At 31.0% G+C, this 21,518-nt stretch overlaps 1 protein-coding gene across 2 annotated transcripts in view; it reads right to left on the bottom strand.

The window, feature by feature from the left end:
* The window catches only part of LOC107451810 (uncharacterized), an 82,003-nt gene that overhangs the window by 54,193 nt on the left and 6,292 nt on the right, over positions 1-21,518 (bottom strand). For both annotated transcript variants that reach the window (XM_087163684.1, XM_043050667.3), the window contains exons 2-7: positions 20,194-20,274; positions 13,977-14,093; positions 10,867-11,127; positions 7,476-7,721; positions 4,964-5,218; positions 2,130-2,381 (exon numbers count right to left, since the gene is read on the bottom strand). In XM_087163684.1, the coding sequence (XP_087019810.1) occupies positions 2,130-2,381; positions 4,964-5,218; positions 7,476-7,721; positions 10,867-11,127; positions 13,977-14,093; positions 20,194-20,274 (1,212 nt within the window). The remainder of the gene's footprint in view (positions 1-2,129; positions 2,382-4,963; positions 5,219-7,475; positions 7,722-10,866; positions 11,128-13,976; positions 14,094-20,193; positions 20,275-21,518) is intronic.

Below are 21,518 nucleotides of genomic sequence, written 5' to 3' on the forward strand. Positions count from 1 at the left end.
GGTCGGGCTTTCCGGAAAACTGCCAAGATCAAGAGGGAGGGGTCACCGGGAAAACTGCACCTCTCTTACCCCTCCCTCTTGATTACCGCCGTCTCTGCATCACATGTAAATTAAATGCATATATTTCTTAAATTATCATAAAAAATAGAAATGCCTGCTACTTTTTCACTGAAACTCCAGTATTCCTAAATTTCCCATAGAGTTAACATGCATACCGAGTTTTATCCCATCAGTGGGGTAAAACCGGGTGGTTCGACTTTTTCAAAAAAAAAAATCATTCATAAAAAAAATAGTTCATCTATTATTTTTTATAAATTATGTATTGCATACAACTAAACAATTAATATCTAGGCGAAGCAGTTAAACTCCAACAGACTTTCGAATCTTTTTTTAGAACCCCACCTTCTCCTATATAATGTAAAAATTTTAGTAAAAGAGAATGTTAAGCCCTTAGAGAATTAGATAACAAATTCATCTGAAGATCTAAAACAGCGAAAATTATAAAATAATTTCCATTTTTTTATGCTTAGTTCTTTTTCTCTTTCTTTTAAAAAAGAATCTCCTAAGTAGAACACACTCTTGCTTCGATAAATTAAATTGCATTTTTTGCGCTCCCAGGAGTCTGAGAAATAATGAAAGAAATTTTAAATTGAGGTTATTGCTACTTGGAATTTTCTTTTTTATGATAGGATAAACTTTTAACGGTCCGGTGGGGCAGTTTTCTTGGTTATATATTCTTCGTGTAATAACCTCGCCTGCTAACAATTCACTCTTTTTGAAAACATTTCTTCAAGTGATAGCTAAGTATAAGTTTCAATGTATTATTCTTTGTTTTGGTAAATTTGATTTAAAGTTATCATCCACATAACAACATGTTAATGATTCAAAAGTTCATATAAAAAGCCATTTCAGCTTTCTCGCGGTGAAACTTTAAAAAAATTGGCAAATTTAGTGAAAATTTTGAAAGTTTTAGTTTTTAATTGTCTACCAGTCTACAAAATATTTTACAAAGGCATAGTAGTTGACAGCACTGAAAAATATAAGGTGGTGGTCGCAAATGTATTAAAGGATCAATGTTTTTCTCCTTTTCGATATCAATATTAACATTTTCTTAGACCTGTGGGATACGTGACACCACGGGCTGCAATATCGGCACAACTCAAAAAATCAAGTTTTGAGATAAGTAGGTTTAAAGTTTTCATTGCTAAGCAAAATGCATAAGAAATGCTTTAGCTTGCTTAACATTAGGTTTACGGGACACGTCATTTTGACGCATTTAGAATTTTATTAGGAAAATTACAAAACCCGTTTGCATTTATATTTTATCTCTTGTAATGACTTTTATCCATTGATAGAGGTAAATATATATTGAAGTCTATTTTCTTCAAAAGCGTTGAAATATTGAAATTCTCTTTGTGGTATACCTATTGCTACGGATATGCGTCAATTTGACGCGATCGTAATTTAGTCAAAATTATGAGTAAGCATGCAAACATCACATCAATAATAAATAGGAATGTACCGACAATACTTCGATCCGATATCGTTATCTCAAATGAAATAAGAGATAAGCAACTGTTGCCGATAAGTAATAATAGAAAGAACAAACGCTGAATGTCAATTGATGTCAGATTTTGAAGGTTTCAGTTGTTAGTTTGAGTATTGAAAAACAAAATACTAGAATATTTTCACTTTTTTTTCTTATAGTATATAGTTACATTGCTTACTAAGGACAGAGATGCCAACTGCTCCGAACACACCAACAAAATTTAAAATACGGTAAATAACTGCTAAATGAATTCCGATAATTAAAAGTGGTGAATTATATAAGCCTAGGAATTATTTAGAAATAGTGGTGGATAAAAATCGACTAAATTGAATTTATTAAAACAAAGATCACATTTGATAAACTATCACTTTAAAATATATATTTGTTGTCTGGAACAAGTTGGCATCTTTGTAAGTGCTGTTATATGTATTCGTTCATGCTTCAAATTGACGCGTGTTCGTAGAGATAGGTACATAAGAAACGTTCGTAAACCTGGTGTTAAGAAATTATGAATTCAAACACTTTTCGTATTCGAATACCGAACGTTAAAGTGAATTTAATGAATTCAATCAATTATTACCAAGGCAAGTCCTTTTGCCGAAATCAAAGTAAAATCCTTCTTCACATTGACATTGAAATGCTTTTAATTTACTGTTGCTTACGCAGGAAACATTTCCACAAACTACATTACCACCTTGAAGGACACAGTAGTCTGGATTTTCACACCGTACACCGGTGTATTCCTCGGAACATTTACAATGGAACGTATGATTGGATCTACTGCAAAGGCCATCATTTGCGCATGGATTTGGATAACAAGGAGGAAAATTTTCTGCAAGAAGAAACAATGAGATAAATTTTATTGTAAACCAAAACAAAGAATAACTATGACTAGTTTTTCTATATTCTTTTGAAACCTCTGCAAGTTTTGAATGATCGAATGAGGATCTGTATGCACAAGACCTTGCTTAGAAATTGGACAAGACCTTAGCTTAAAAACTTGTCCAAATTGGCTCCGGAGATGGTATTACACTAAGGGAGAGCAGTTCTTTTTTCTATTGCATTGGATTTTTGAACGGATCTTAGCTATTTAACATCACTGATTTCAAATCTGCAATCAGTTTCTCTCAAGAAGCTACCGTTTTTCTGCAATTCAATAATATATTCTTAACCAGGAATTTCTAAAATTCTTTCCAGTGATTATGCGTCTCTACTTCTTTGATACGTCAGAATTGGTGGAAAGAAGGTGGTAGAACATTTCAGTTCATGATGCAATTTGTCAAGGTCATGTGCTTTTTTTTACTCAATATGCTATTTTCAAGGGAACAGGCAAGTGTATTGCATGCATTTGTATAAACCTATACATCCTTTATAAGCTTGTATGTTCAGACGAAAACTAAACTAAACTAAAAACAACATTTTGAAACAAATCTGATGCTTTCCAGGCAAAAGTCCTTTCAGATTTGTCCAATTCCATACCCGAATTAGATTAAATCAAATGTATGTGTAAATGCAACAAAACATTTGTTCCCTAGTGTTATCTAAGAACTTAAAAAGACTGGCTAAAAATAATGATTCCGCAAAAAAACGAAAAAAAAATCTTATAAGGAGGCAATATCTGGGAAATTCAGATGCACAAAAGATTTATTAATTCTGATTCATTTTTAAAATTTCCTAAGAAGGTGCTTTTAACTAATTCCAGGACATACTCTTCAAAATTTAATACTAATTTATTTTCGCCAAAAATTATAAATCAATTAAATTATCTCCACCGATCTATGGTATGCATCACGTGATGTTATTCTGGGTTAATTGCCATTGAATATGTCCAAGAAATTTTCTTTGTTATCAATAGGTTGCAAAATCCAATTAAAAATTAAAAACAAGTTAAAAAATTATTTTTTTTTAAATTTATTTTTATGTGATGCAATATCGGGAAGCAATAAGATGTTAAATAGTTACAAGAAGTTCCAAAACTGACGTATGTGTGTTTTTTTAAAAATGAAATTATATTTAAATACTTTTAATTTAAAGGACTAAGTAGTTACCACTTTTTTTATTTTTCAAAAGAACGCTTTGAACCATCACCTCCTACATCAAAAACCCTCCACACGATCTTTTATAAGTAGTCCGCGCAGACTGCTTAAAAAGTGAATCAGTTGTGCGCATGAACCCAAAACCTTTTATAAAAGTAATTGAGAGAAATTTATCATATATATTTGAGAATTGAATCTGTAGTGGTTGACAAGTGAATAAAGCAAACCAATACTATTCATAAATAAAACAAATTTTTAGACATATATTTTCTACCACATTCTAATTTTTAATAGATTTCATATTAAATGGTTCATAGTGGTCTGATCGGACTACCTACAAACAAGAGTGTGGAGGCTTTCAGTTATAGGAGGCGTTGTTCGAACGCTGCACTAACGGGGTAAAACATTTGGCGAGCATTCATCCAAATTTTGCGATTTATTTCAATCAAAAATTAGAGAGCACTTCTGTTTTAACTTTCTAGGAATAGTATTTCTCTGAACAACTCCGGAAAATTTCATTGCTCAAAACTCTTCGTATTTCAGCAGTTTTGTAATTTTTCCGTCAGTCAAAAATTAATTTCAAGATTAAATACATTTTGAAAGATGATAACCAACACTTTCAAAAACGTAGTTATTTGGTTATGTGTATATTATAACCATCAGTAAGTTAAAAATCGGTCATAAATGTAACCACAAATTACTCTCCCAGTAAATACAGGACTACTGACAGTTTTAAATGCCTATTGAACAAATGCCGTGCAAGCCAAACAGCTTCTTAGTGAGCAATAGATTTAGTTAATCAAATTTTGCACCAAATCGCTAGCAGGGAAATTAAGCGAATTACATTAATCAGTGATTTTAAAGGCTTATTGACTAAATACCATGAAGAATTCGATGTGCGAAAGTTTAGGATCACCAAACATTGCACCAAACTACTCAAGCTCTAGCTACAGGAATTGCATTAGCCATCGGCTTCAACTCTGTATTAAACTAATGACAAGATAAATAACAACTTTTTAATGCGCAAAAGGTTAGCTGCATTTAATTGCTTCCACAGTAGTTAAAACAATTACATTAACCAGCAGTATCAAATGCTCATTAAACCAATGTCAGGACGAATAACAACCATTTAGTGTGCAATAGGTTAGATACATCTAATTTCATCTACACTAGTTACAACAGTTACATTAACCAACGTTTATAAATGCCAATAAAATCAATGACAAGACGAATTGCAACTTCTTAGTGCGCACGTTCAGACGAATAAAAACTTGCTCTAAGGTTTTTATAATAATGCGGGGTATTAATTCGAATTTGCATTGTATGAATTTTTTATACATCTTTCAATAAGTAAATTGAAAAAAAAATTGTTTCTTACTTCGGCAGGTACGCATTTCAGCATCCCAGTAATATCCATCAATGCAATCGCAATAGGATGAGATTTCTTTAAATTTGCAAGTTCCTTTATTTCCACACTCCGTATCATTACCATGTGTATTGTAGCACGTATTTTCTTGTTTGCAGTCCTTATCCAAATAATGACCAGAACAATTGCAGGAGTGGTCACCAAAGGGTAGAATCTCACACAATCCATGGTTTTTACATGGGTTTGGAGTGCAGGGAAGTTTTTCATCTAAAATACAAGAACAATTGAACTATACTAGCAATAAGAACAATTGCAGGAATAATCACCAGAGGGTGGAATCTCATGTCAATCCCATGGTTTTTACATGAGTTTGGAATGCAGGGAAGTTTTTCATCTAATATACAATAATAAGAACAATTGAACAATAAGAACAATTACAGGAGTAGTCACCAGAGGGTACAATCTCACACAACCCATGGTTTTTACATGGGTTTGGAATGCAGGGAAGTTTTTCATCTAAAATACAATAAATATATGTAAAAATTAAAACTTCGCACTCGTACTTTTGGCCATTAATTAAAACGCGTTAAATTTGCAACTCGTATTTTGTTACTCAATTTTAGAAACTATATCTAGCAATATTTTAATAAAATGTTCCTTTAATATTAACTCATAAAACTAAGATGTCAGGGATATCAAATGCTCTGCTCTCAGCAAAAGATTTCACAAATTTCAACAAATTAATGTTTGAAGATTGCAGAAAATGGTGCATGCAATTTAATGAAGGATACTAATGAGAATATTTTAAGCAATTATATGAGGTTTCATATTTTTTACCATATTATTTCCCTGATTAATTAAACTGGTAGTAAAATTTATGTTTTATTAAAATTAATTAAATGTATGCTTTAATTAAATTAATTAAATTCATGCTTTAATTAAATTAATTAAAATTATGTTTTATTAATTTAAATTGAAAAAGTTTGATTTGTAATAAAGTAATATTGTATTATAGAACCAAGCAGGAAGTGTATATAAAAGAATTGTCAGAAACATAGAGATATAAAATAAGAGTTTTAAATAAAGTTAAAGTTTCAATTTAGAAAACTCATTATATATTAAAAATTATAACAGAACGAATGAGCTAATAAATTAATGTAGCAATAAAGAAAACGAAGGAAATGAAAATAAAAATATGACCACCGAAGCTGACGTCTTCAGAGGGTACCGGCCTCGGAAGCCATAAAACAAAACCTTTTCTATTGAGAGAGAGGCAAAATTAAATGCCAAAAGTAACTCACTCAGTACCCCGAAGGTTTTGTATAAGTCCAGGAAAAAATACCTAAAATACATGAAACCAATTCAGAAAAGAAATTCAAACAAAAACTTGAGAAAATAAAAACTCACATTAAACCGATCAAACAGCGATTTCACAAGCAAACTAAATGCAAAGGAAACACTTAAAACAAAAGAAAACAACGCCCACTATTAAAATGCACAGATTGAAAAAAAGAGAGGTAAAAGAGAAGATTACGTAACAAATTAATATAATGCTTAATTGGGACTGCTCAGTTAAGACTTGAATTGCGCCCTGTTAAAAGAAATAAAAATCTAGCATTCTTCAATCATTTTCTTAATCAAAAAATTAACTTCACAAAGGTTAAAAGTAAAATCATTATTACTCAAATTATTCAAAAAATTATTCACAGCCTCCTGAAAACTTTCAACGTTATTGCAAATATTTTTAATCCTAACCAATTGTGAAAAAACTAAATTTTTAAAAATTTTATTACACAAATTAGTATTAAAGTTTCAGAAAAAAATAACTTTAAATTTAAAAGCTTTCCTTTTATCAAAAACACCAATTTCGATTATTTTATCAACAATATCAATTTTAAAATTAAAATATTCAACATTTAAGCAATTCTCATTAGTTTTCTTCAAAACCAAATCTTTAGGATAAATACTATAAATAAAATTAAAATTATCCCTATTAAACAATCATTATACTCAAGAAACTTAGCCTCAAAAAATGGAGAAAAAAATTAATATTTTAAATGACTTAGAAAATGGTAGCTTGCATTAAGTTAGTGCAAAAATTCAAGTCTTTAATAAACTTTATAGATACTTTTCGCTTCTCAGGAAATAAAAGCTGGTGATAAATTCTAACTTTGTAACTAATTTTCCTTGACAACAAATCGAAATTTACTTTAAATTTGTGTAAAAACTTTACTTTTTTATAAACTATAACTTTATACTATTTTGAAATAATACATACGTTATTATCCTAACATTAAAATATGTTTCTCAGAGAAAGTTTAGTCCGATTGTTAAGGGAGACATAAATATTTCTCTTGTAAGTTAATATTTCTGCTATGTTTTGAAAGGTTATTCTTCCAGTGACGTCTGCAGTATAAGTATTATTTAAACGAAAATAAATAAATAAGTTTTCGAAATTTAAAGTCAAATTCGACTTTTAATGAAAACAATCATAATTAGTTTCAATAAATATAAAACCTATTACCTTCACAACGACGTTCCTCTTCATTCCAATATTTTCCCTCAGAACAAGTACAAATCTTTAAGTTATTCTCTTCTATTCTTTCACATCGACCACCAGGACAATCATCTCCATCACCACAATTGTTCTTAATACTGCAAGTGGATCCTTCATATCCTATTGGACATTCGCACTTGAAATCACTATCCTTATCAATATTGCATTCACCCCCATTGTGGCAAGGATTGGGAAAACAGGGTGGTTCAGAATCTATAAGATGATAAAACATACATCTAACATGTTAAAGACTTTATTTCGAAACAATAATGAGTCACAGAAAAATTAAATGAGGATAAAAAATAGAAGTATATAGTTTTTCGTTTAATTTATAGTGTCTCTCGTTTTAGCTACCATACAATACAGAATTCCCACAGATCTAGAAATATCCAATAGTGGTAACGAAGAAGGAACAAATCTCAAGTGCATTACATTTGTGACCACCATTTTATTTTGTGAAGATCTTGTAACGATAATACGTATGAAAACTCTAGTCTTTTGGAAAATTAAACAATTAAAAACTTAAGCATTTTAGCTATTTGAAAAGGATTAAAATTTGTAGTGACAGACACATGTCAATAAAAATTCAGTGTTGCATTGAAGTAAATAGGAGATTGCATTTTAGGTCTAATTATCTTAAATATGACAAATATGCCCTAAATGCGACACAAAAAGGAAATCTTCAGATTTGACGTAAATATTTCAAAAAATAATATCCGCATCAAAAACATTTTAATATCTATAATCAATACCTCTGGGGGCACTGGATTGAAGATCGAGCGTTCTCTGATTCAGGTCAAAATTACGATCTGTGGATGAATGAATGGATGTATGAATGGGTCCGCCCTATAAACGGGTGCGACGTATGGTGCGGCAGAAATCGAATTCTTGGCCATAGATGGCGCCAATGAAAAACAAGAAACGCACACTCTGCCTTAAATTTGCTCGGTTTCATTAAGCAGACTTGCCCGTGTGGCAAGTGGCATTAGAACCAAACAGCCAACCACATTTTAATATATGAATGTTCTTCAATCAGTTCTCTAAAAATGAGCAAAATCTCATTTAGTTTCATGTAATAGTTTTCCAGTTATGTCAGTGAAAAACACGATCGCTGATAATTCTCTGAAACGGTGATGACGGCTGCAAAAAACGATTTTTTTAATATAGGAAGGTAATGAAAAGTGCTGCTAAACATTAAAAGTAAGTTTAAAATTTAATTTTGTCTTGTTCACGCAATCTTTCAATCGTACAAAATTTTTTTTTATTTAAAAATTGAAATAAGTATCTTCAGTATGTATTTAAATTGATAATTGTTTTTCAACTTCATGCAACATTCGCTTGTATTAGAAACCAAACTGTATTTACCGAATCATTGTTGCATTTTTTAAATTCTTCTTTTTCATAACGGAAAAGCGAGGGAGTTTTGAAGACGAGCTAATTAGGGTCTCATCTCTCAATGTTTGATGAAACTGGCTCGTTTATAATCGGAAATGGGAGCTCCATAAAGAGCGATGAACCAATAGGCTTTTCAATGTCAAGGACGGGATTAGATTTGAAGAGGATATGAGAATTGAAAAGTAGATGTCTGATATGATACTCGGGCATACTTTTGTTCATTAAAAAAAATCTAATAAAATAGCAATACTCAATGATGTCATTTTGTTTTCTAAATAAAAAAGAGACAAAATCATCAAACTTGAGAGCTATCGTGGAAGGCCATGCGTCACTCACAGTGCTTTCGCAGGCAGCAATTCACTCAAGCTCAGCAAACTTGTAACCACGACGAACCATCTTTCATTCCAGTGTGCTAAACCGAAAGATCAACCGACAAAGTGCGCAAACTGTGAAGGCTCCCAGCCAACAAATTACAAGCAGTGAGTCAAATATCCCCAATTCGAACCGAAACCCAATTACATTAACTATACTGAAAACAATGCCATCTATTACAACAGAGCAATCTCAACAAAGTCCTATGCTGCTGCTTTAACAGAAAGCAAAATACGTAAAATCAAAAAGTACAGTCGCAGTACAGGAAACTACATTTTCAGCTATGAGTGTCACATTAAAACGAAACGAAATCGACTTAATTTTGCATCTTCCTCAACCGTACCTGTAACCAGTTTGATACCCAAAATGGACATGATAGTCAGCAATAAATAGGAACGGCAATCACATTAAATTCAGATGTTTATTTTTTGATAGTCTTTTATTTTTCTGATTGTTTTCTTTTTAGTTATTTCGTGTTTACTTGTATCCTTTAACTGTCTGGACATGCCCGTAAAATTTGGTTTCTTTTTTTGCTATTTTGTTGATTGAATAGCAGAATAAATATTCGTGTATCAAAATTAATATAAATTTAATTTTAAAGAAGTTAAAGTTCAAAATATTTCTCGATTTAAAGGGTATATGAGTAATCGGAAACAAACTGGTCAAAAATCATTTAAGTATTTTTTTTTTTGTGTGATACTTTTATAAAGTAGGTATTATCCTTATTATACAAGTTTTTCTATTTAATTCGTAACCAGTTTATTAAAACTTATTCAGAAAGCGGTTGACATACCTGCAATTGTCCCAATTATCAACCTTATCGATGTGCGACAAAACGTTGAATTGTTTTATTCGTCCTCCGAATTAATCTGGTTGATAATCACAGGATTAGAATACATAGCGGAAACCCAAGATACAAATATTGAGGTTAAAATATTGCAATGGATTCTATTTGTTACAAGAAGCACACACCGTCGTATTTAAATACTAGGTACGCAATGCTATGTTAACAGACTTTGAAACGATTTAAGCAGATTACACTAAAAGATAAAATTATTAAAATTTTTTCGTACTGAAAGAGTGGTATCTTTAAAGTTTCTTTTTTATTTTAATGAGGAATATATATCATTAGTTTTTCAAGTAATCTAGCTTCTTTAAAACCAGCCACCGTGATTTTTCAACCCGCTAGGCGCATTATAAAAGTTTCCAGCATTTTCCAATCAATATAATACTCCTAACTCTCATTGCAATGAACCATATAACATTACGCTTGTATGAAAATATTTTATTCTTTGCTCAATTAGTCTGATTATTCAGGCAGTTTACTAAAAGCTCCCAGAGTAGTGAAGTCTTATATTAAATATCATTTTTAAAGGTTCATTGCAATAAGCCATAGAAAGTCCTCTTTGATAGAGAAATTCTTCTCACAACACCTTAATATGTTTAAAAGCATTAAAGCTGATTATAAAAAACACGAAAAAAAAACAGGCAGACTAAAAAGTTCTGAAAATTTTTTGCACTGGCACGTGGCAAAATGCCGGTGACCTTGATTTTTCAGTAAAATTAATAAAAGTGAGTAAATGAATCTTACTTTTGCATTCTTCCTTGATGTCATCCCAGTACATACCAAAGAAACAATTACAACTTCTCATTGATCTGTCCTCTGAATAAGAGCAGTAACCTTTCTTGCAAACAATGCCTTCATCTGATCTGCAGTTGTCTTTGACTCCACACTGAGTTCCTGTGAAGTCATCAGGACACATGCAATCAAACACACTGGAATCAGAAGGGTCTTCAAGGCAGAGTCCGCCATTTTTACAAGGATTCATTTCACAACCCGAAATGTTTTCTTCTGTTTAAAAAAATGATTATATTTTATACACGAATAAATATTTCAAATTTTAATCCAACAAAATAGTAAATTGTCCCTCACAAAAAAATTAGGTGCTTTGAGGTTGTGAGATACACTTGATGCAGAGAATGAGGTTATGTTTTGTACCAAAAATAACCTAATCAATCATAAATCAACCTCCTAAATAGCTCGGCAATACTTTTAGTTGAAATCGAGCGAAATTATTAACTACTAATTCATCTGAGTGGGAATGTATGATAAATCGAAGTGCAATTGATTGGTGAAAGAAACCTTTGACCCATTAGGTCCGCCATCGCCTTAAGACCGCCTTTTTTATTTTCAAGTAGTGGTAGGTTAAGTGTCTTAATATTATGATTTATTTTGAAAAAATCCAGATACTTCTATCTCCCATATCATATTAAATATAATAATAGTTAATAGTATTTATATTTTGATTTGAAATCTAGACACAGTGTATTTTTAAAGATAAAGTAGCAGTTAACAGAAAGATATGTACTATCACTTTTAGTACATAAGTGTTTTATATATAGACCAATAAAACTATAAACTAATAAAACTATAAAGTATAAATAACACGAAATGAAAAAAGCGCTAGAAAAGTTACTTTGTTTTGAAGAATGATGTAAGACATTAAAGATAATCCAGGTCTTAAAGGGATGTTTCAATTGAAGTGAAAATAAATATATAATGATTTTTTTTAAATATAAATAATGTGTAGTGGTGTTTACAAAATTATTAAAATCTAGAAAATTGTATTAACTCTTTCTCCGATTTAAAAAATTTATATTTGGCAGCAAGAAACTTAGTATAAATTTGCTTGTTAATTATGCCCTTTGTTTAAGTACAATATTAGAGATTTCGTTAGATATAAATTATCCTGGTTAAATATGTATAGTTACTTAATGATGCTTTCTAGTTACACAATTGCCAGTTGTGCTTTACATTTTCCGAAAAATACACTAGTTGCAAAACATCTTCATTTCTTTTTTAAATAAATGAATAAAAGAGATGAAAACTTGCTCCAATTTGTAGCGAACATTTTTCCAGAGGTAATTAAATTAATAGTATAATTTATAATTTTCGATTTAATAATTTTAAGTAGTTTTTCACCCAAAAGTTAAAAATAATTCAAATTAATATATTTAATGTCATAGTGAGTCAGTTATTTGCTGGTAAAGCTTTTACAGTGTTGGCGAACTTGAACAATGATCTGCATATCTTTCAGATACTATCACTATATAAATTTTCCACTATATAATAGTTCTTATGGGATAGAGGGTTCGAGTTTCAACGAGAGCTCGAATCCCAGCTATAGCCGCTTCGCACGAATTCTGCATCCGGCTTGCACCGCCCACAGTCCTCCATGCAACGTGAATGTGAGTTAGCTCCATCAAAAAGTTCACCACGATGGCGAAATTCTCCCAACACTTGACTCAGGAGTTTCTTTGTCTTCAGGATTGGGTTCAAAATTACAAGGCTACGGAGTTGAACATTAGTAGTCGTAGAAACGAAAAATTAGGTCGTCTGTTCAACAAAGGTTACAAAATAAAATAAAATATACAATAGTACACATCTGTGAAGGCCAGGATAACCTATTTGGTAGACGTTGGACTCATGTCCAAAAAGCCGTCAGTTCGATCCCGGACGGCCGAAGGCTCCCCGTGTAGTAACTGGTGACTAGTGCATGTTAAATCTGTCGGTAACGTCTTCCATGCTCCGATAACCAATCAATACCTCTGGGGGAACTAAATTGGAAATAGCTCGTTCTTTGGTTCAGGTCAAAATTGCGATCTGCGGATGAATAAATGGATGTATGAATGGTTCGTCCTATAAACGGGCTGTGACATGCATGCGGCTTAAGTCGTATTCGTGGCTATAGATGAAAAACAAGAAATGCACCTTCTGCCTTAAATTCGTTTGGTTTCCCCAAGTAGGCTAGCTCGTATATGGCAAGTGGCATTAGAAATAACACATCTGTAATGTTTCTATTGAACTTAACGAAGTTTAAATTAAAGTGCATTATCAAAATCATACAAGATCTCTCGAAGTTTCAGTTCATTTATTATTAAAATTTAAAACTGCATACATGAATGTGCATCAGGGACCTAAAAGTTGAAACATCGACCTCCTAACTCAGAGAACGAGTTGAGAATAATAAATATTTTTTAATGAAAAAAATTCCTACTTAACGAAAAGAAAATATATTCATTTAAAGTTGATAAATAAATTATAACTGTTTACTAAATTAAAATCACAGCAATTGTCTTAGCATACATACTTTAAAAAGAATATTTATTCTTCAGTATTAAGAGAAGGATTAAAACTGTTACAAACTGAGGTAGAGCCTGCTTTCTTTTAGATTTGAGACGGATTTCGTAGCCATAGGGCCACGAATACACATCGTTCATGCTGGTTTTCTTTTTCTTTTTTTTAAATAATAAATAAACTTGAATATTTAGGGTCCATATCTTGACTGGCCAAAAATTTCAACCCATCCGATTAGGTTCTAGGCTTTTGACTAGGTTTTTTTAGTTAAAACTTTGTTATGTTTCAATAAGATTTTAACTGACGAGTACTACTTTTGGTAACGGATTTATTGTATCAGAATTCAATACACTTGAGAAGTTATTGAAAAATTGCATTTTACTTTAACACATATTGTAAATGTTTGTTTCACAAATTACCATAAAATAATAAAATGTTCAACATTTCAGTTGTAGTCAGGTGACTCTTATGTAGTACATTTTAATTAAAATCATAATTTTTTAAAAAATATTTTCATAATCAAGAAAAAATAAACATTTTCACCATGCTGTCAACATACATACCTTCCTCATCAGGAGTTGATAAATTTGTAACAGTTGTATCAGATTCAGAAGTATCAGTTACCGTAACATTTGAAATATCGTCTTTTGGTCTTGTAATGATAATATCTGTTGCGGGTGCTAAAAAATTCACGAGTGCATAAGAAAACGCAGGAAAATTGCAAAAAATAATTACTTGCATGAATTTTTGCATGTATTTAACGCTTAAATATTTTTGTCACGTTTTTAGTAACACTGTTTCCAGATTATTTTCTACATTGTTTTCAGGAAAAATAAAATATCCATGACTACCGACACTTGTTAACTTCTTGAGTACGGGCGAGACATAAAAGCATTGTACGGAATCAAAATCAGGATGGAAAAAATAAAAAGTGGTAGCTTAATGCTAGAAAATGCTAATTTGAAAACTTATTTTCGCTTTAACAGTAATACTATCATATTTAATCAATATAAGACTTAGAATTGCTTTAGTTACTCAATACCGGCCCTGGTAGGCTCTCACTGATTTATCATATCTGAAATTACTCAAAGTGAAAAGATAATCACTTGGTTAGGCATATAATGGAGTATATGCCTAGCCAAGGCTTCTCCCAGCCGCTCTCGAACTTTAACCATCGGTAATTGCTCAAATCTCCTCAAATGGTTTACCAATAATAACAAGATAGTGGCTCTCCAGTGAATTCCGGCCCACTGTGGAATCCAGGGAAACGAGGCGGCCGATCTCCTGGCAAAAAAAAAGGAGCCTCTGTCCTACAGAGATCTAATTCCAGACTCCCTTTCTATAATATCAAAAGTCTCATAAAGAACATCTTCAGGGCCTCTTTTCATGACGAACTCAAAAATCGTAATTCCAATAAACCATGGCTTAAACAGATTCTCAATGTCCCTCAGTGGCCTAGGATGAAATCTGTTGCCATGATTCGTCTGATAACTGGCCACAATTGCCTGAAAAAACATCTATGTCGCATCAACATGGTTCATGATCCCTTCTGTATATTGTGTGGCCTCCACGAGGTAATGGACTTGTTTCACCTGTCTAGGTGCTCTGCTCTCCCTCGGAAATCTATCTGGGAGCGTTACTGGATTGCTCGCTCTTATTTATAGATTTATTGTTAACTTTTTGATGTTCAATTCTCTTTTAATGTGCCATTGGAAATAAAAAAAAATAATAATAGAGTATATGGTTGACACAAGCATATATATATAGAAAAAAATGGCTCGTGTGACTGTCTGCAACTTTTAATCTATTCAGTACAGGGTGACAAGGCGACTAAAAATGTAAGAAGTGGTAGAAACTCAATTCATTTATGTTTATTTAATCACTGAATCGTAACTACCATTATAATTTACTTTGTAAATTATCCATTCATAAAATATTCTATATTTGCATTCAATCGTAAAATGAAAGAAATGCTCTAAAATAGCAGAGATGCCAACTACTCCGGACAAGACAAAATCTATGTATATATTTCTCCTACACGGCACCAAAAAAAAAAGCCTCATTACAACTCCCCGAATGGCAACGTTAGAAAATCGACCAATCATTGCTGCTAAAAATGTCACATGCCAAATCTAGTTGAGGTGGCTCAACATATAGCGCTTTTAAAAACGGAAACAATAACCAGAGTGAGCATTATCAGGATGTTCAATTCAGATTCATGCCCTAAAAACATGATAATATTTAATTTAAACTCAATTAGGAATTAATTAATTAATTGAAGTGAGAATGCTTTAAAAGGCCGCTGTTGAATTGATATTTTTCTACTGGGAGCTACCTAAACGTCTAAGTGTTTGTATTGAATGCATTGAATTTTTTTATACTTCGCGTTTATTTATGCATTGAATTTTCACGCTTTAAAATGCAGAATATTGGTGAAGCTGCTAGGGCTTTTAAACGTAATGAAAGAAAACGTGTTCGAAGAGCCCAAGAAAGTGTTGAGGAATGTTATGGAAGACGTAGATTGCAGAGATCAAGTGCAATAATAACTGTTCAAGATGTAACAGTAGATGTTGAAGAGTATAATATTGGTTCAATGATGGAACAATGTAGCTTACTTCTGGGCCAAAGAACGAAATTCTTCTGGCAAATATACGAAATGCTGCCACGATGGAAAAATTAATTTGCCTACACTAATGGACATTCCCGAGTTGCTGCAAAAATTATTAAGTGATAATTCGATTGAGGCACGAAATTATCGAAATCATATCTGGGAATATAATTCTGCTCTTACTTTTGCATCATTTGGAGCACGCATAAAGCCACCTCCTGGAAATGAACCGTATTGTTTTCGGATTCGTGGTCAAATTTATCATATGGGTCATTCTCACAAAAACAGTCATTTTCATGTCCCCAGTATATTTTATGTTTGTTTTACAACTTACGAAAAAAAAAATTTCAGGGAAAGTGTCCTTCAGAATGCAAGCTAACAAAAGAATAAAAATAAAATTATCAATTTTTATTTTTTATTAATTTTAGGTAATAAAAATATACCAATATGTCATTCCCTCACTTGTCCCCACTGCTGATTTAAAAAAAGAAAAAAATTGTTTCTGATATAAAAATTTTTTTTTTACAAATTTGTGTTTTTTATTTGAGAATATTGAAATATAGAATTCAGAAAATAAATTTTAAATTTAATTTCTGATAAAAATATTAACACAGCACTATTGTAAACTTTGTCCCCAGTGTTTCGCGTCATTCCCTCACAACAATGTTTTTATCACCTGCAATCATCTTAGAATAAAAATATTTTAATAAAAACTTCAGAAGTTAACAACTGGCATCATAGAACAAAATTGCAGTATGTTTCCATCTTCAACTTAAAGAAGCTTTGCTGTGGAATAAATTTGAATGAATCAAACCAGGTAAAATTTTTTACATTTGTCATTCCCTCATGTCGTTTTTTAGAGTAAAATAAAATACAATTTCATCGAGAAAGTGGATAATTATATGTTGCTTTCTTGTATGAATATAATTGTATGTGATTGACTTCAGAAATTAATAAAGCCTAACTGTTATTTTTAAATTTTATTGAATTCGTCATTCCCTCACTAGTGTATAAAGTGAGGGAATGATTCAAGATGAGTATATTATTAAATTTTTTTTTGTTCAATCGAGCCAGCCAATTTTATTTCCCAAACCTGTAAAAACTATTAAATATATAAGACTAAATTATAATAAATATTAGATATACTTAGTATGTTATAATTTTCAAACTTTAGGTAGATGTAACTTAGATAAAAACATGTATTAAAATAAAATATCATTCCCTCACTATTAGTGTCAGTCCCTCACTTTTTAAATAGTGAAAATAATTAATTTACTTGTTAATTAATTTGAAAAATAAATTAATAAATTAATAAATTGATTTATTAAACTAATTAATTTATTTATTAAATTAATTAATTAATTATTAATTATTATAAATTAATAATTATAAATTAATTAATTAATTATTAATTATTATAAATTAATAATTATAAATTAATTATTTAAAAAATTAATTAATTTTAATATTAAGTATAATTTATAGGATATATACTTTCTTTATAATGCCATTACATATTTCTATTAATATAGAAAGTTTCAGAGCTTTTTATTCACTTTACTTTTTTGGGATTTTATGAGCTGAAAAATGACAGTTTTCGTGAGAATGACCCATATGGTGTCACCTTTGTATAGCAATGATCAAAAGAATGCTGATCACCAAAAAATATTTCATTTGGCGATAAAACAAATTTTTGTGTTCTTGAAAATGAAAGACTTTTTGAGGGTTATTATCTCACAAGGAAAAGTTAGGGTTTAAAGTTTATATTTTTAAATAATAATTTTTTTTCTAAAACTTTCAGAATTTCTAGCATTAACTAATTTATTATACACATTTAGTTGAATTTAGGTGAGTAACTGCAATATTTGATAATTTATTTTGCTAACATATTTCTCATTTAGCTAATGTTTTGATTTTTTCACCATGTACAATCTAAATAGCTAATATACTTTTTTAAAAGCCAATAAGAACATTGGTAGAATTCTTCTACATAAGTACAATACTATGTCTTTGATGATAAAATACTATGTCTTTGATAATATACTATGTCTTTGTGCTAGAACATTGTGTTCATTGGCAAGCGAGCGCAGCGAGCCATGGTTCACGGCGTGAACCACATAGGATTGCGTAGCAATTCTCGGGGGTTGACGAGCGTTAGCGAGCAGTGGGTGGAGCCTCCTAGTAATTAATAAAACGGTAGATAACTATAAAGTAAATTTTGCAAATATTTGACTATTTTTGCTTGCTTTTTAAAAGGTATAGCATGGCATACGTACTACAAAGCCATACCTGCCAACTCTTCCGGAAGATTTTATTTTCATATTTAAAGTGGTAGTAAATATATACTATTTTTTCTTTTATAAACTTAATTTTTAAATGATTTTGATCACTACTATTCTTACAAAAATTAAGCACATATACTAATATGCGTTACTATCATGGTTGTCAACTTAAGTTTTCTCAAATACAATGTAATTGTTTGCTTAAAATTGAAGTTTTAATTACATTTTACTACCACTAGGAAAAAAGATAATGGAAGGGATTAAAAGTTGGCAGGTATGCAAAGCGGTGAATTATATAAGCCTACGAAATATGTAGAAATAGTGGTGGATAAAAATCTACTAAATTGAATTTATTAAATTAAGAATCACAACTGATAAACTACTACTTTATAATATATATTTGCTGTCCGGAGCAAGTTGGCATCTCTGAAAAAGGTCGCTTAACACGTTCACGCCGGGGTGACCCACCGGTGGGTCACGCTAGATTGTCTCATCTTGGCAGCGCACTGGAGTAAACACTGGTAACAATAAATTTCATTTTTTTGTTTTTTTCCGGGAATAATAAAAGTCCATAACTACCAATTGTTTTTAACAGATGCAATTTTTATATTTAATTGCTTCTTCGCCGTGGTAAATTTCCTTACATTGAATTGTTTCTTGTTGAGAATAGATTAACTCCTCCCGAATATTATCTAAATTTGAAATAGTTCTTCTACCAGTATTTTTTCTTTTCCCGTACCAGTATTTTCACTTTTCCCGGCGTGAACATGTTAATTTAATGTCTTGAAATAGATTTTCTGCTTTTGATTACAAACCCAGTTTTACATATTTAATCCATCGTGACATCCCTGTCAATGTGGAAACAAGAAATACGTCCCAGCGAGTACCTGGACAACGAGCCCATCTCACTACCTATGTGATGTTTGCTGACTCATAGGGTGAAGTAAGAATGAAGTAGGTATTTAAATTAGTTGTAAATGTAAATAGGAAAAGTGAAAAAAGAAGAAAAGGAAAGCACAAAAATAAAAACGAAAAACCCGCAATTAATTTAAATTGAGCATGAGAATACTAAATGGTATCCCTGTTAATGTTAGTTTAAAGTGTAACTATATAATTTTGAACTAAGTAGCAGTTCATTAAATAAATCAAACTATTTTTACCCTGCCCAAAATTAACTGCGAAAGAAATAGTTTGGCTACCTGTTGTATCTCTTTTATCCTGATTGCCTTAACACTGAGAATACATGACAAAAAAGCACTGCCAACTACTACGGTTTTTAGAAGATCCTTTATAGATTGGTAGACAATTAAAAACTAAAGCTTAAGAATTGTTTAGGTTTTTGTCAGCATTTTAAAAGCCTTATTACGAGAAAGCTGGAGCAAAGTGACGTTTTACATGAACTTTTGAATCATTTACATGCGGAGGGTGCGAAAAATGATTTTACATAAAATTAACAAAACATAAAGTCACACATTAAAATATCAACTTAGCTAGAGAAAATGTTCACCATAAAGATTTGAAAGTTAATGCCTTGATAGCATATATACAGAGCTATTTCTTATCTGAAATAAAGTTAGTAGTGTTAAATAGTTAATACTTAAAAATAGTAAAAGCTTTTATACTGATTTTTTTAGAAAAAAAAAAGAAAAGAGGAGAAAAAAACGTAATTTCGTAATACGTAATTTCGATTCCCCAAATGCAAATCTAAAAACTTTTTCCTGATTGATTTTTTTCCATTGAAAACTATCACTTCCCAAAATTTTGCCCATCTTTTTAGAATCACCCTGTATGTATATATATATATGTATATATATATAAAAAATTTTACTTAAAATTTTGCTAAATTTTTTCTAAATTTTTGCTAAAATTTTTATTTAATGATGTACTTACAAGTAGATGTGTCTTCTTCATCGCTTAGAGATGATGAAATCCATAGATTCGTAGAGATAGAAATAGAGGAATCGGTTAGGTCTGAAAAAGAAAACAGCTATACTCGAAATTGAACTTTTATTCAAACTTTTCTGATGTTAAAAACCTAATTTTTTATCCCAGTGTAGTACGCAAAAAAGATACCTTTTGAACAAAATCAAACAAATATTGGGAACTCATAGAAAAAACTTTTTTATCTTTTTTCTAACAATTCTAACCAGCAAGATACATTTTTTTAAAAAAATATATAAACAATTTCAATGCTTTTTAAATGCTTTTTTTTTTTCAGAAAAAAAGTTTGAATAAAGTAAGAGCTGGGTGGCTGAACCAGGTGAGTGAAATTTTCAGAGTGACTATAATCAGGGTGAAAATAAAAAATCGGTTTTAAACTTAGTGGGTTAATATATATTCTTGGTGGGTTAATATAGATTTATTAGAAGGCGAGGCTAATGATTCTTTGTCCTATTTTATTTACCATTACCTATTTTGAAATAAAATCATACTATCGTACTCAAAACTGATGTGGATTAGTTAAGCTAAAAGCAGAGTGGTAAAAGAAACAATTTGTTACATCAAACATATCCGTATGATGCGACTAGTTTATGCTTTTTTCCCCGATTAATAAATACCCCTGAAATGTCACCAGCTTCTTACTTTTTTAATGATAGATTTTTAAATGATAGATTAAATATTTAAAATGTAGGGAGCCATAACATCTATCCTCATATTCCATTTTGAAATATTAAAGTTTTTATGTGTAACTAGTACTTGGTATTATATCATTATAAACTCACTAGTCCCCAGCGGAGAGTCTGATTCACCTATGCAAGCTCACCGTTTCCACAAACCTCACAAATTGCCGTTGGATAATGTGGAAACCTCGGTACTTCGGCTTGAAAGGCTAGTGATAGTTAGATTGGTGTTATTTGTAGCAGAAAATAGTCATCAAGTTCAAACTGGAAATCTGACGCTTCGAATAGCCCTTTTCCAATTCATTTTGAATTATTGGACTTCGTGTAAGACAATAAGGAAACAGGAACGCAAATATGATGAAGGTTTGGGAATAAATTGGCACTTCGCTTAAGTGTATTGTGATGAGAACTTTAGAACATAGCTCAAATCTCAGTGAGCTGCCGCGAAGAGGCATTAACTGATTTGTCGGATTTTTTTAACATATAATGGGGGGAATATCTGAAGTGAGAGTGGAATAAGGGGGAGAGCGATTGCCAAGCACCAAATAGTAATGTCATAAGTGAGAAACCATTCGGTTGAACATATGATTAAAT

The sequence above is a fragment of the Parasteatoda tepidariorum genome, chromosome 5, assembly GCF_982258835.1.
Source record: "Parasteatoda tepidariorum strain Cologne lab strain chromosome 5, Ptep-v5.0, whole genome shotgun sequence".
Taxonomy (NCBI): domain Eukaryota; kingdom Metazoa; phylum Arthropoda; class Arachnida; order Araneae; family Theridiidae; genus Parasteatoda; species Parasteatoda tepidariorum.